This window comes from Oryctolagus cuniculus, chromosome 17 (assembly GCF_964237555.1).
Source record: "Oryctolagus cuniculus chromosome 17, mOryCun1.1, whole genome shotgun sequence".
NCBI classification, from domain to species: domain Eukaryota; kingdom Metazoa; phylum Chordata; class Mammalia; order Lagomorpha; family Leporidae; genus Oryctolagus; species Oryctolagus cuniculus.
This window is the reverse complement of record NC_091448.1, coordinates 22,305,666-22,319,148: the sequence shown is the minus strand read 5'-3', so window position 1 is coordinate 22,319,148 and position 13,483 is coordinate 22,305,666. Positions and strand designations below refer to the sequence as shown.

Here is a 13,483-nt window from a genome sequence, read left to right as displayed (position 1 = left end):
CGGCGGCGGCTGCGGCGGTGGCGGCTCCGAGCGGCTCCGTTTTTTTAAAGGGAAACGCCGAGGCGCCAGGGGTGACTGTGGGGGAGGGGGACCCCAAGCTGCGGAGACCCCCAGGGGAGGCGACAGAAGCCCCCTCCCGGAGTAGGAGGGCTTTGGGCGGACCCATCCCTCCCACCCCCTCCTAAGGAGGAGGGGGGGGAAAAATGGAGGCTCGGGGCGGCTGAGGCGAGCTCCGGGGCGGGGGGCCGGGGCGGGGAAGGGGGGGTGTGGGGTGGGGAGACGAGGCGGGCCCGGCCGGGCCAGGGGGGGCCGAAGCGAGCTCCGGGGATGAGCTCGGGGGCGGCTGGGTGCGAGCTCCTGCCTCTGAGGCGAAGGCGGCGGCGGCGGCAGCAGAGGCGGCGGCGAGGCCCCCATGGGCCGGCGGCGGGCCTCAGCCGCGGCCTCCACTTCTCCGCACGCCGGCGGGATGGCGCCCGGGCCCCGGAGGAGCCGCGCTAGCGGAGGCCTGCTGCCGCGCTGCTGAGGCGAGCCCGCCAAACTCCCCTCCCCCTCCTCCGTCCTCGACCCCCCGCACCTCGCCCCTTCCCCACCCCCCTCCTCCGTCTCGGTCCCCGGCGCTGCTCCGGACCACTATGACCATGAGATCCGCAGTGTTCAAGGCGGCCGCGGCCCCTGCCGGCGGCAACCCTGAGCAGCGACTGGACTACGAGCGGGCTGCGGCGCTGGGCGGGCCCGAGGACGAGCCCGGGGCGGCCGAAGCCCACTTCCTCCCCCGGCACCGTAAGCTCAAGGAGCCGGGGCCCCCGCTGGCCTCCTCCCAGGGCGGGAGCCCCGCGCCCTCCCCGGCCGGCTGCGGCGGCAAGGGCCGGGGCTTGTTACTGCCGGCCGGGGCGGCCCCTGGGCAGCAGGAAGAGAGCTGGGGCGGTTCGGTGCCCTTGCCCTGTCCGCCCCCGGCCACCAAACAAGCCGGCATTGGGGGGGAGCCAGCCGCTGCCGGAGCAGGCTGCAGCCCCCGGCCCAAGTATCAGGCGGTGCTGCCCATTCAGACGGGCTCTCTCGTGGCGGCGGCCAAAGAGCCTACGCCCTGGGCTGGGGACAAGGGTGGGGCGGCTCCTCCAGCTGCCACCGCCTCGGACCCGGCGGGACCCCCACCACTACCTCTGCCCGGGCCGCCACCCCTCGCACCCACCGCCACCGCCGGGACCCTGGCGGCTAGCGAGGGCAGATGGAAGAGCATGAGGAAGAGCCCTCTCGGGGGTGGCGGCGGCTCGGGAGCTTCCAGTCAGGCCGCCTGCCTCAAACAGATCCTTCTCCTGCAATTGGACCTCATCGAACAGCAGCAGCAGCAGCTGCAGGCCAAGGAAAAGGAGATCGAGGAGCTGAAGTCCGAGAGAGACACGGTACGGGAGGGGTTAATCTGCGTTCGGGACGAGGAGCGAGTTGTGCGCATGCTCGGGGGAAGGGGGCTGTAGGAAGCCGAGGTGTACCCCTCGGTTAGGGGTAAAGGAGCTTGGCTACCCGCGTAGGGGTGTCCTAGGTGCTGAGTCCTTGGGAGCCAGGCTCACACGCACACGTTGGGTTGGAGGGAGGGGTTAAAGGGCAACGCTCCCTAGGAGAGGGGGAGGGGCGACTCAGAGGCCAAAGGGTTAATTTAAAATGACAGCTCCAGGCTTATGGGAAGGATGTATGGAGTAGGAAAAGACCTGATTTGGGAGGGGTTAAAAATGGAAGGGTGCAGTGTCTCTGTGGTAGCTTTGTGGAAGGGTTAAATTAAAGAGCTGGTAGGTTGGAAGAGCATTGTGGAGGAGAGGGGCTCCGCAGCTGCTGCCCTAACCACTGCTGCAGCATCTTCAGACAGGAGGGCAGTAGGCCTTGTAGTGGGCAGAGGACAGGTGATTTCTGTGGAACTGCAGTTGGTGTTTCTTAAATGTTCTTCTAAGAACCGCTGCCTGGGATTTCAGACAGTTTTTAGTAGGACTCTGAGTTATAGAACATAACCAGGTGCCTTGAGGTTTGAAGCTGCAAGACTTTTGAGGCATCAGGGGAAAGTAAGCTTATCAAGTGTGTTGCATAGCCGCTCCCCCCAACACACACCAAATCCCTGTTTTAGAATCTTGAGGTAGTAGGGCGGTCGTTTCCTATTTCTTCCTGCTTCTGGGAAGCATGACCCCCTAGGCTTGTTTCTACTGCAGCAGTAGTTAAGGGCACCTCTGCATGAAAACATTTTCCTTTGGATATCAGGGAAGCTGGGGCGGTGGGTTATTATTGTGCTAGCATACATTACAGCTGCCTAAAAATAAACATGGTTTCTACAATTGTATTCAGGCTGCAGCTCGCTCGCTCTCTCTCTCTCTGTCTCTCTCACGTTGTGTGCGCCAAGGGCTGAGCAAGGGAGCAGAGGGTTATTCATTTTTGTTTGCCTTCCAAATGAATCGCATCAGATGGCCGTTTTATTGGAGAATGCGTTCCACAAGGTGGCTTGGGAGCTGGGGCAGGGGCAGGTCTTATTAAAATATCTCGTGGTGTTGATTTCTGGAAGTTACTCAACATGGAGGTGGCACTGCTTAGCTACTGTACTGCAGTCTTGGGGTGTGATGGTACTGTAATTACAACAGATCACATCCTTACATGGTGTTGGGGGTGAGGACCAGTGAAGCAGAAGATATCAAGGAAATGTCAGCCACGAGCCGTGGTTAAGTAATGCTAAGGCTGTGAATCAAACCAGATGTAAGGAGATGAAATTGAGAGTGTGGCTGACAGGAGGTGTCTCTGCTGCTTGTGGAGGTTTCTGCTCAGTTCCTGAGGTAATGGCCCCCTTTTGCAGGCTTTCCTAGGCAAGAAAACTGGGGTGAACTAAGGATAGAGTGTCAGTCCGAACTTGGCATCCACTGCTTGTGTTGTGTATTGCAGTCTTAGTGTTGCTTAAGCTTGCTTCTCTTATTCCAGTTGTTTGGTCTCAACTGAAATCTGTGTAATGGATGTAATTAAGGCAGCATTAATATCACTGTCTAACCCAGATAGAATTCTTGTAATAGAGTGTAAGTAGCACAATTGGCACCTTTCCTTTAAACTAAATTAATGTGAAGTTTTTCATGATAATAGACTTCCATTTTCTGTTGGATTAGGTAGTCCTCCCTTTTAATTAGAATTAAAGAACTTTGATTTCAATCAATATTTAAATAGGTATAACTTTTTCTGTTATCTAAAATGCAAAGGGATATGTATATGTCATGATTGTTGAGATTTGTGGGCACTGATTTCTGTTAGAATTCTTTCAAATGGAATGTTCATTGTTTTAGAAGTGACACCCCCTCCCTGCGCACACACACATACACACACCCCGTTGAAATAACACTGCCATTCTTAGTGGCACTGTATGAGCTCTTCATTCTTTCTTGATATACTCTTTTGACTTTGCCATCATGTATAGTTTTTGAGCAGAAGTAGAGAAGATTGGATTTGGATAGCCTTAGGTACTCTCAAAAGAATGTACAAGTATATAAGGTTAATTTTGGAAACTCTCAACTCCCACATGGTTAGCAGTAGAAGAGACTTGGTCATTAAAAGGTACTCTGTGGCCCCTCTTAGTAAGAGGATCCTCTTTCAGAAGAACAAACTACAAATTCCCCAATGTCCCTTGCCATCTAGGTTAGAGTGTACCTTTTCTTTTCCATTACATTTAAGTAAAGCTATTCAGATTAATGTCTGCCTGTACAGAATAAGTTGAATTGATGTGATCTGCTGAAAGAGGCAGAAGACTATACTGATTCCTAAATGGGGCTAAGTACCTGTGTTTAAATTTTTGTGTCTTAAGCCTGCATTTTGCCATTCTCTCTTTTAGCTCCTTGCTCGGATTGAACGTATGGAAAGGCGGATGCAGCTGGTAAAGAAGGATAACGAGAAGGAAAGGCACAAGCTGTTTCAGGGCTATGAAACTGAAGAGAGAGAGGAAACAGAGCTATCTGAGAAAATTAAACTGGATTGCCAGCCGGAGCTTTCCGAGACATCCCAGACTCTGCCTCCCAAGCCTTTCTCGTGTGGGCGGAGTGGAAAGGGACACAAAAGGTGTGCTGATAACTTTGTTACGCTGTCTGGACACTTGTTACCAGTGACTGAGAGTAGGGGACTGGGATTTATGAATTGGTTTTATAGTGACCATAGCCTGAATTATGAATTACTTCTATTATACTGAGAAACTATCTTGAGACTCTCTTAACCACCATGCTGTATAGAAGTCTGTTAGGAACATTTTGGTCACAGTAGTGATAATAGAATACAGAGTACATCACAAAGAGAATAGGTAACAAATGTGACTGAGTTTCTTAAAACTATAGCAGGTCACTTCAAGTTAGGAGGTGTAAAGCAGTGTGGTAGGCACCAGTAGACATACAAAGAAAATACAACTGTTCTTCGGCTGAAAGAAATTATTCAAACTAAGGATGGGCAAAAGTTTTGAAAACTCGGAATTCAGATGCAATGAGATATGCAGATATACAAGATGGATGTAAATGAAATTTTGTAAGATTCAGGGATATTAAAGATTATTGTGAAACTTCGAGGAAGAGAGGGATCTTGAAAAAGAGGCATAGAATTTAGGTTGGTGGGATGGAAAGGTGGTGTTCTGGGCAAATGCAGGGAAGAAAGCAGCAGACAGCAAAAAAAAAAAAAAAAGGAACTAGAGATTGTAGTTAACATGGTTTAAGGGTGGGAGGTAAGCTAGACTGGTCTCTGGTGGACAGTAATGAAATAGGTGGCACAGAGTCGTGGCACCAGATGTTGGCTAAAGGATCTTGACTATAACCGGAATCTTTAAATACAGTAGACAGCAGAATACTATAAGATACTCTTAAGCATGAAAAATTACTTGTTCAACAAATGTTGACTAAGGGCATATTCTATTTCTAAATGAGTGCCAGATATTTCAGGTTATCTGAATACTATTCATTGTGGGACAAGAGAACAAGCTATCTCTCTTGCCCCCAAATATACTCAAATCAGATTTTATGTAAGAGTCAATAAGTTTTACAATGTTTTCTTCCCTATCTAATAGGAAATCCCCATTTGGAAGTACAGAAAGAAAGACTCCTGTTAAAAAGCTGGCTCCTGAATTTTCAAAAGTCAAAACAAAAACTCCTAAGCACTCTCCCATTAAAGAGGAACCCTGTGGTTCCTTATCAGAAACTGTTTGTAAACGTGAATTGAGGAGCCAAGAAACCCCAGAAAAGCCCCGGTCTTCAGTGGACACCCCACCAAGACTCTCCACTCCCCAAAAGGGACCCAGCGCCCATCCCAAGGAGAAAGCCTTCTCAAGTGAGATAGAAGATTTGCCGTACCTTTCCACCACAGAAATGTATTTGTGTCGTTGGCACCAGCCTCCCCCATCACCGTTACCATTACGGGAATCCTCTCCAAAGAAGGAGGAGACTGTAGCAAGTAAGGCATAGAGAACACTTGCTCTTATACCCTAGTGGTGGCGGTCAAGCTAACAAGTGTGAAAATGCCTTTGGCATTTTTTAAAAAGTGCAATCAATAAAGCAGAGTTCTGTCAAGAATGAGTAAGTTAACAGCCAGAGACAGACACTGTGCAGGCATTGCAAATAGATGGAATTACAGCAAAATGTGCTCAATGTGTTTGCCTGCTTACAACACTGGGAGATGTGTTTGCCAGTAAGTTGCTCATCACAAGAGCACCAGACTTGGGGGTGTGTAATCTCCGGCAACTTGCATGCCCTCTGAAAGAAGGGTTTTCTGTGCTGTGAAATGCATAGAACTTATACTTTGCCATGCACGACTGTTCCTGCAATTGATACTGTGTGAAACCTGGGAGGGTGGTCTTTGGGTGTTCTCAGGGGCCAATGGTAATTTTTGGTTGGGGAGCCAGCTTGGGGTGGGGAAGATCACCTGGGCCTCCGCTCTTTAACTATATAAACATTTATCTGTATCTCTATGTCCCGGTCTGGGGGGCAGGAGGAATCTGCCAAAGACCAACAGTCTTACTTTATCTTCCTATACTTCACACAGGTTCTAAAATGTGGAGAGTGCACTTGGATTGCAGTAGCCCATTGGTTGTTCATATATTTAAATAAAATGGTCTACAAACTATTTTTCAAACAATAAGGACTATCTTGGGATATCTGAGCTGCTTGGGGAGGGTTTGGGGTGTGGGACCTTGGTCTTCATTCCCTTTTTGTTTCTTTATGGCTTCCACACAGAGATGCTCCCCTATCTCATACATCAACCAGTAACTGGAGTGTGCCTTCCGTCATGTAATAGTAGTCTATGACAGTCACTGTGGGTGCTCCGGGCTAATGGGGAAAGCCTTCTTGGATAGAGCTGCAGCCCCAAGTCGCTACCACTATGTCTTGCCCTAGCAGGGATGGGGATGGGAATCCCTTCCAATAAGCATTTTCCAGGCTTTGTTTGGCTGTTCTCGTGACAAAACTAAGTGGGGAAGATAGATTACTGTTAATTATCTAACATTCGTTCGGCTTCACACTTGGGTACATGAGATAGATCAGGATCCTGATCTAGGTTCAGATTTTTTGTTGGTTCAGTCAGTTGAACAGGTTCATCCTTAATGCTTAACCTTTTTGCTGCCATGGCAATGCTGTGTAACAACTTAAGAGAAACCGTGAAGCAACTTCCCATCCGGGATTGGGAAATGGCTTGTTCCGGAGCTGTTCTGTGTGACTGGCTGTTTTTGAAAACCCTGTCTGCCCTAGCACAGAAAATTCCAAACACCTCTAAGATTCTGGGCATAACAGTACGAAGGAGTCTGACTGGGGAGATCCCAGCCCCTTGAGGAGCCTGAGTTGTGAATGAACGTGTGGATCCTTACTCTTGATGCCCCTATCTCAAGAGGAAGTCTCAATGGCTTATCCTAAGGAAGCCAAAGTCTTTTGTGCATGTTGTTCAGGCTGGACCAGCAAGGTAGTTTGTTTGGAGGGAGGAGGGAGCTGTTTAAGAAGACTACATATGTAAGTTTTGAGAACACTGATCTTTTATTTGAAAAATAGGGTCAACTTTTACTCACCTGCCATGTTCTGAGTTTAAGGTTTGATATCCTTGGCCATCAACTGTTGCAGGGAAACCACCCTAAATAATGAAGAAAAGAAGTCGTCTCAGTGTAAAAAAAAAAGTGGTGGGCTTATTTTCTTTTCTTTTGTCTGTTGTTCCCTCTTCCCCTCCCCCAGAGAGAAATTCTCAAAAGAACGACTCAAAAAAACAAAATGGCTTCCTAGTGAGACTTCAGTGATGATCCTTTCCTCCATTTTGGGTATGGGCTTTTTTTCTTTTTACACTGAGATGATTCTTCTTTCCTGCATTATTTAGGGTGTCTGATGCCATCAAGTGTTGCAGGAGAAACTTCAGTCTTGGCTGGTGAGTAGAATAGGAATTATGCTGGCTGGGCCTGGGGTGGGGGGTTGGGGGGTTGGTGGATGGTTGGGAGCTGCATTCCCCATCCACTGGATGTGGGAGAGTGAGATTCCTTGGTGTATGATTGATCACACTCCTATAGCCTTCAAAATGACAACAAATTTCAGTTGTTTTTCAGGAACTGCAATAGCATCCATTTATGAATTGTCAGGTATTGGCTTAGGGTTTTTTGTGATCCTGAGTTTGGCAGACTGCAAATGGTATTTTAGGTTCTTTAATACCATAGCGAGGACACTGAATATGGCTTCAGGTGAGGCCATAGAATGGATTCCTGTCACTTGGTAACTTTGTCTTTCTGGGGAGAGACCTCTTGACCTAGTGAATAGTTGGAGGGTTGTGCGACTTTGGATTTAAAGGTGGTTCCACCCCCTCCTCCCTTTCTTGTTCTTTTTTTTTTTTTTCCAGTTCCTTCTTGGAGGGACCACTCAGTAGAGCCTCTAAGGGACCCAAATCCTTCAGACCTTTTGGAGGTAGGTACCCAAGAGATGTCAGTGGAAGGAAATAAGAAACTGAATAGAATGGAGGGGTGTAACTGGACTAAGAGTCCTATGGACGGGTTAAATAGAACTTTGAGGGCAGAAAGGAATGTGAGAGATTATCTAGTCTAACTGTTTTTTATTACTTACTTATTTGAGAGAGTGAACACTCGCATCCATCTACTGGTTCACTTCCCCAAATGCCTCCAGCAGCCTCCAGCTAGGGCTGAAACCAGGAGCCAGGAATGCAATCCAAGTGTCCCCCATGAGGGGCTGGGACCCAACTACTTGAGCCATTACTGCTGGTTCCCAGGGTCAGGTCGGCATTTGCAGGAGGCTGGAGTCAGAAGGCAGAGTTGGGTATTAAACCCAAGTATGCTGATATGGGACAAGGATGTCTTAACCAGTAGACTAACTGCCAACCCCCTTAATTTTACAGGTAAGAAAACTCTGAAATTCAGAGTAGTTAAGTGATTATTCAAAAATAAACAGCTGGGTAGTGCTCAAAACATAGGTAAATTTGTTGCTAAGTAGAAAAGTTAGCATGGGGCTGGCATTGTGGCATAGCAGGTTAAGCCGCTGGCTGCAACACCGGCATCCATATGGGCTCTGGTTTAAGACCTGGCTGTCCCATTTCCAATCCAGCTACTTGCTAGTGCGCCTGGGAACGCAGCAGATGGTCCAAGTACTTGGGCCCCTGCACTCATGTGGGATACTTGGAAGAAGCTCCAGTCTCCTGGCTTCTGACTGGCCCATCCCCAGCTGTTGCTGACACTTGGGGAGTGAACCAGTGGATGAAAGATCTTCATCTCTCTCCTCCTCTCTCTGTAAAACTGCCTTTCAAATAAATAAAAAATAAATTAAAGAAAAAAGAAAACAAGTTAGTATGTGTTAAGCAGCATAATTTTGAATTCCAAACTCATTTGACTCTTAAAAATGTGTGTTTATTTTAAATTCATACTCTTACAAAGTATAGAAGGTAGGAATGGTTTATAGTAGTCTCCAGGATTGGTTGTTTGATGTGACTTTTACCTTGCAAAGTTATGGAAATAATTTTAAATTTGGAGATCCTTAGAAGGTGTGAGTGGTGAAAGGAGCATGTGTTCTGTTGAATCTGTTACCAAGAGGTTTACATGATATCCATAGAACTCACAGACTCAACTTAAGAGGAACAGATTTTCCGTTCCTGGAAGCCGGGGGCAGTCAGTGTGTAGATGTGGAACGTGGTGATAAATGGTTGATCAGCTGCTGTTCTTCACACAGAACCTGGATGACAGTGTATTTTCAAAGCGGCATGCAAAACTGGAGTTGGACGAGAAGAGGAGGAAAAGGTGAGGCCAAAGATGTCCATCCTGGGAACAGTCGAGCCCTTAGGACCTAACCTCCCTTCTTCCATGCTGTCAAGAATCCCAGAGCTCTTAAGTCTTAAGTTACTGGTTTCCCAGTTGGTTGATATTTGTTGTAGCTATGCACGTTTGGCCTCTTTTTCTTCATATATGCCCTTCCTTGGTTCCACCTTATGTGGAACACCTGCACAGGATCTGGACTGCTAGACTTAAGCAGCTCTACCCTAACCAGTCAGTTAGTTCTCATGACCCCATCTAGAGGAGTCAGTAAGGATCTTCCTAGAGTCTGGATTGTATGAGTTGCTTTTATGGGGCAGGTTTTGGGTAAGCAGTAATGTTGGGTTTGTTTTGTTTGTCTGATTTGTTTTTCCTAGATGGGATATTCAGAGGATCAGGGAACAAAGAATTTTACAGCGACTACAGCTCAGAATGTATAAAAAGAAAGGAATTCAGGAATCTGAGCCTGAGGTTACCTCATTTTTCCCTGAGCCAGATGATGGTAAGTTTTGCCTGTCTCAAAGAGTTGATTTTGTAAAGAAGAAAAAGGATGCAGGCTCCAGAATACAGCTTTCTCTGAACGAATGAACTGCAGTGGTATAGTTACTGGATATTTCCCATTGTGTAACTAACAAGGTCCCATTTGACTTTCTTCCATAGTTGAAAGTTTGATGATTACCCCCTTCTTGCCTGTTGTAGCATTTGGACGACCATTACCAAAATTAACTCCACAGTAAGTATGAGATTTTTTCCTCTCCCCTCTCAGGTAGCCTGTGCCTCCCTTTTACACTTCACAGAAGCCTAGGTACTAAGTGGAACTAGGTGGCTTAGAGATAACCCTGATTCTTTGACAGAAGTGAAGCTACCTGGGTAACTAGTTTTTGCAGTGATACGATTCCCATTCTAGGAATTAGGAGGAATGTTTTTTAAGTTAGAAGTAGATTATTCCATCACTTTGTTTCCAAAGCACTGCCTATTGTTTTGGCTTTGGGGCAGAGAAGACTCAAAACTGGAATCTTGGGAGTCAGGATTTAGGAGTGGTGAGGGACTTAGTGGCTTTTTTAGATACTATCATGTTCAGTGAATCCCTTTTAGTCTTACAAGTTGGTTTCCTCATCCTTTTTTGCCAGGAATTTTGAGCTGCCCTGGTTGGATGAGCGTAGCCGATGCAGGTTGGAGATCCAGAAGAAGCAAACACCTCACCGGACGTGTAGGAAATAGCTGTGCTGGCAAGAATGAACCCTGTCTTCAGATAGTTGTAGCATGCCATTCCCAGAGAGTGGCAGAGACCTGTATATGTGACCTGTGTCCTCATGTATGTTATCATTCGCTGGTAATGCCCTCCCATACTCCCTTGAGTTTGGTTTTGTTCTCATCACTCTGATTCCACTAAAACTTTCATTGGGCTAATTGTGAATTATGGAAGGTGATTGGGATTTCTTTTCCCTTTTTGGGAAAGTAAACTCTCAAGTTAAATCTATATTGTAGCAGATTTGGAAGTTTCAGGGGTCTGCTTCTTTACATTTGCCTATGTTAAAGTGGTAAAAAGGCCGTCTTCAGTAGATATGTGGAAGGTGAATCAACCCCTTCCGCTGGCGCATGCCTACTTGGCACTCTTCTCAACTTGGTATACCCACCTCATAGTCAGGGTATAGTGGTTTTTACCCTGAAATAAAACAAAAAGTCTCACCATGAGCTTTAGGACCAGATCAGGAAGAACAGCTGAAGTGATGAAGCAAGTCATCTCCAGAGAGTGGCAAGGAGATTATTGACAGTTGGTAGATAAATATCTGAAAAGCTAGCTTTCCTCGGACACTGTTCTCTGATATACCCATGTGGGAAGGGATGTTTCTGATTATTTTTTTAGTTAATGGGTAACTGAAGTACTTTCCCCACCCTTCAGAAAATAAAATCTTTAGAAAATAGAATGGGAATGGTTAGTTCCAGAAGAGTTACGGTTCTAAACAAAAGCAGTTGGCATTTGGGAATGGCGTACCAGAACCTGTATAGATGTCCTTGTGTCACATCACCTCTCAAGTATGCCTTAATTGGACTTTATCGTTTTTACAGCTCTGGATGGTGAGGTCGAGATTTAGGGAGGGGGAGGAAATATTAGCCCTTTGGCTGGCAAATGTCTATATCTTGAAACAGATATACCTAATGAGCTTCTCCGTTCACTTTGTAAAAATAGATTTGTATGTGTACCATCTTGATCCCCCCTTCCCTGCCCCCATTTTGTTTAAAAAAAAAAAAAAAAAAGAAAGAAAGAAATTCAGGACAGCACTCCCAGGCCACTTTGGTCTCTGAAAGATCCCTGTTAACTATCTGGAAGGAAAATAGAGCCAAGACCTCTGGTCTTAAATATATAGGAAATGCCTTTCACTAGTCTTAAGGACTATTGTGTGAAAACAAGTAGGGGTCTAATCTCCTAGAAGGTAGGGGCTTTTATCCTTGAAGAGAATATGTCCCCAGATTATTAGCACTTTTAGAGGAGAAGCCAAGGTATGTAGGGTGTGTGGCCGGCCCATGAGTGGAGCATGATAGAGGATGGGACATCGTTGTGGGAAGAGAAGTTCCTCAGGGGCCTCCCACTGCTTAAGCTTTTTGTGAGATGCTGATCTGTGCTCCCTGGGTTTGACTTTGAAAGGAATTATTCTGGCAGCACATGTAGTATTCTTGGATGATCTTGCTGCTCTTATTTCTCCGTGTGTGCGCACGCGCCTGTGTGTGTGTGTGTGTGTGTGTGTGTGTGTGGCTATGGGTTTTCATTTTGTTAACTCCATCTGCTTAGGAGAGTGGGCTCTCTATAAGGGAACCTGCTGTAAACTTTATTGCAGCAAGGATGTAGAGAGAAATAGGACTTATTCCACTAGGGGCTCTCATCTCACACCTAAAGGAGGAGATTTCTAGAAAAACTGGGCCAGACTTTTCTTTTGTTCTCCATCATTTTAATGTGGCAAGCGATTAGCTTTCCTACTCTGACCTATGTTGTTATGTTCCTTCATAATGTGCCCAGAAAGAATAAAAATACCCCCAATCAGTGTCTCTTTACTTTGTTCCTTGATCCCTCTCAGTTTCTTATTGATTTAAGCATTTTTCAGATTCCTAATGTTGGCTATGGGCTAGCAAATTTAACCTGTTTGTATCCTACACAGGGGACTTCCCCAGATACTGTACTTGAGCTAGACTGAGAGGAATCCATGAGGTGCTATCTGGCCAGACTTACGTGGATTCTGTTTCCTTGGTTCTCCCTTCCCCTCTTGTTATTGTTCCCTCATCTAGATCAATTCTTTGATTTTGGTTATGTTGAGGTTTGTTGAAGAGGTTAGAGCAAAGTTCTAAGAGCAAAATTACAGTGTGTTAGAGCGTGAGGGGAAAATTAGTCTTATTTTTCCCTACATGGGATACAACACTGTGAAATTCAATCTTCAACTGAAAGCCCTGCAATTCTCCTAAAACATAGTCCTTTGTTTCTTTAACAAAGTTTAAGCTAGTGTTAATAAATTAAAATGAAAAATTGCTTGTCTGTCCACTTAAGCTTTTTTTATGCTCATTTCATATTGTTGTCTGTGTTGTAATTCATACTTTTGATACCATTTCTGATGTGTAAAATTGGTTGTCTTGTAAATATCTTATAAAGAGTTCAATTGTAAATAAACTATTGTGGCTGTTAAATTTTGAACTGCTGCTTCAGTTTATTAGATTTATCAGGAAACATTAAATCTACTTGTACATTTGAAACATTGGAAAGAAATTCATTTCCACAATCAAACAGATGACATGCTGCTTTCCCCTTTACTTCCATTTGTGTATGAATACATGTGTGTTTCATCCCTCTTTGTCTATTGTCCTACCTTAAACGTAATTGGCAACTTTAAAAACAAGAGAATATAGGATGCTTAGTGGCTGGTGTCTAAATGAATAAAATCTCACGGTTGGGAAGACCTTAAAGGTCATCTAGTCTAACCTTGATACATGATTTCTGGACAACATTTCAGACAAATGAAGTCCAGCTTCTACTTCAACAGAATGTTTTTCCCTATACATTTTTCAAATGTTTGAACTTTCTCATTGACCAAATCTGACTTCTTGTAACTTTGAACCCATTGATTCTTTGCTTTGTCTTCTAGGGTGATGAAAAATACACCAATTCCTCTTTCCTCATGGTCAATCTGTTAGATTGCTGTGGCTATCTCAGGTCTTCTCTTCATGTTAAATATTCAGAAA

The 13,483-nt window shown here is 45.8% G+C and overlaps 1 protein-coding gene across 2 annotated transcripts; it reads left to right on the top strand.

Annotated features, from left to right (window-relative positions):
- Positions 1–269: 269 nt before the first annotated feature.
- Positions 270–12,938, top strand: MSL1 (MSL complex subunit 1). 2 transcript variants are annotated; one of them, XM_008271431.4, is made up of 9 exons: positions 270–1,400; positions 3,842–4,065; positions 5,051–5,433; positions 7,333–7,380; positions 7,843–7,907; positions 9,177–9,244; positions 9,634–9,758; positions 9,917–9,989; positions 10,387–12,938. In XM_008271431.4, exons 1-9 carry the CDS (start codon positions 633–635, stop codon positions 10,475–10,477), a joined length of 1,845 nt encoding a protein of 614 aa, XP_008269653.2. In that variant the 5' UTR covers positions 270–632; the 3' UTR covers positions 10,478–12,938. The 2 variants fall into 2 exon arrangements, with proteins under 2 accessions (XP_008269653.2, XP_051681616.1); XM_051825656.2 differs by lacking the exon at positions 7,333–7,380 and having other exon boundaries at positions 364–1,400.
- Positions 12,939–13,483: the final 545 nt, after the last annotated feature.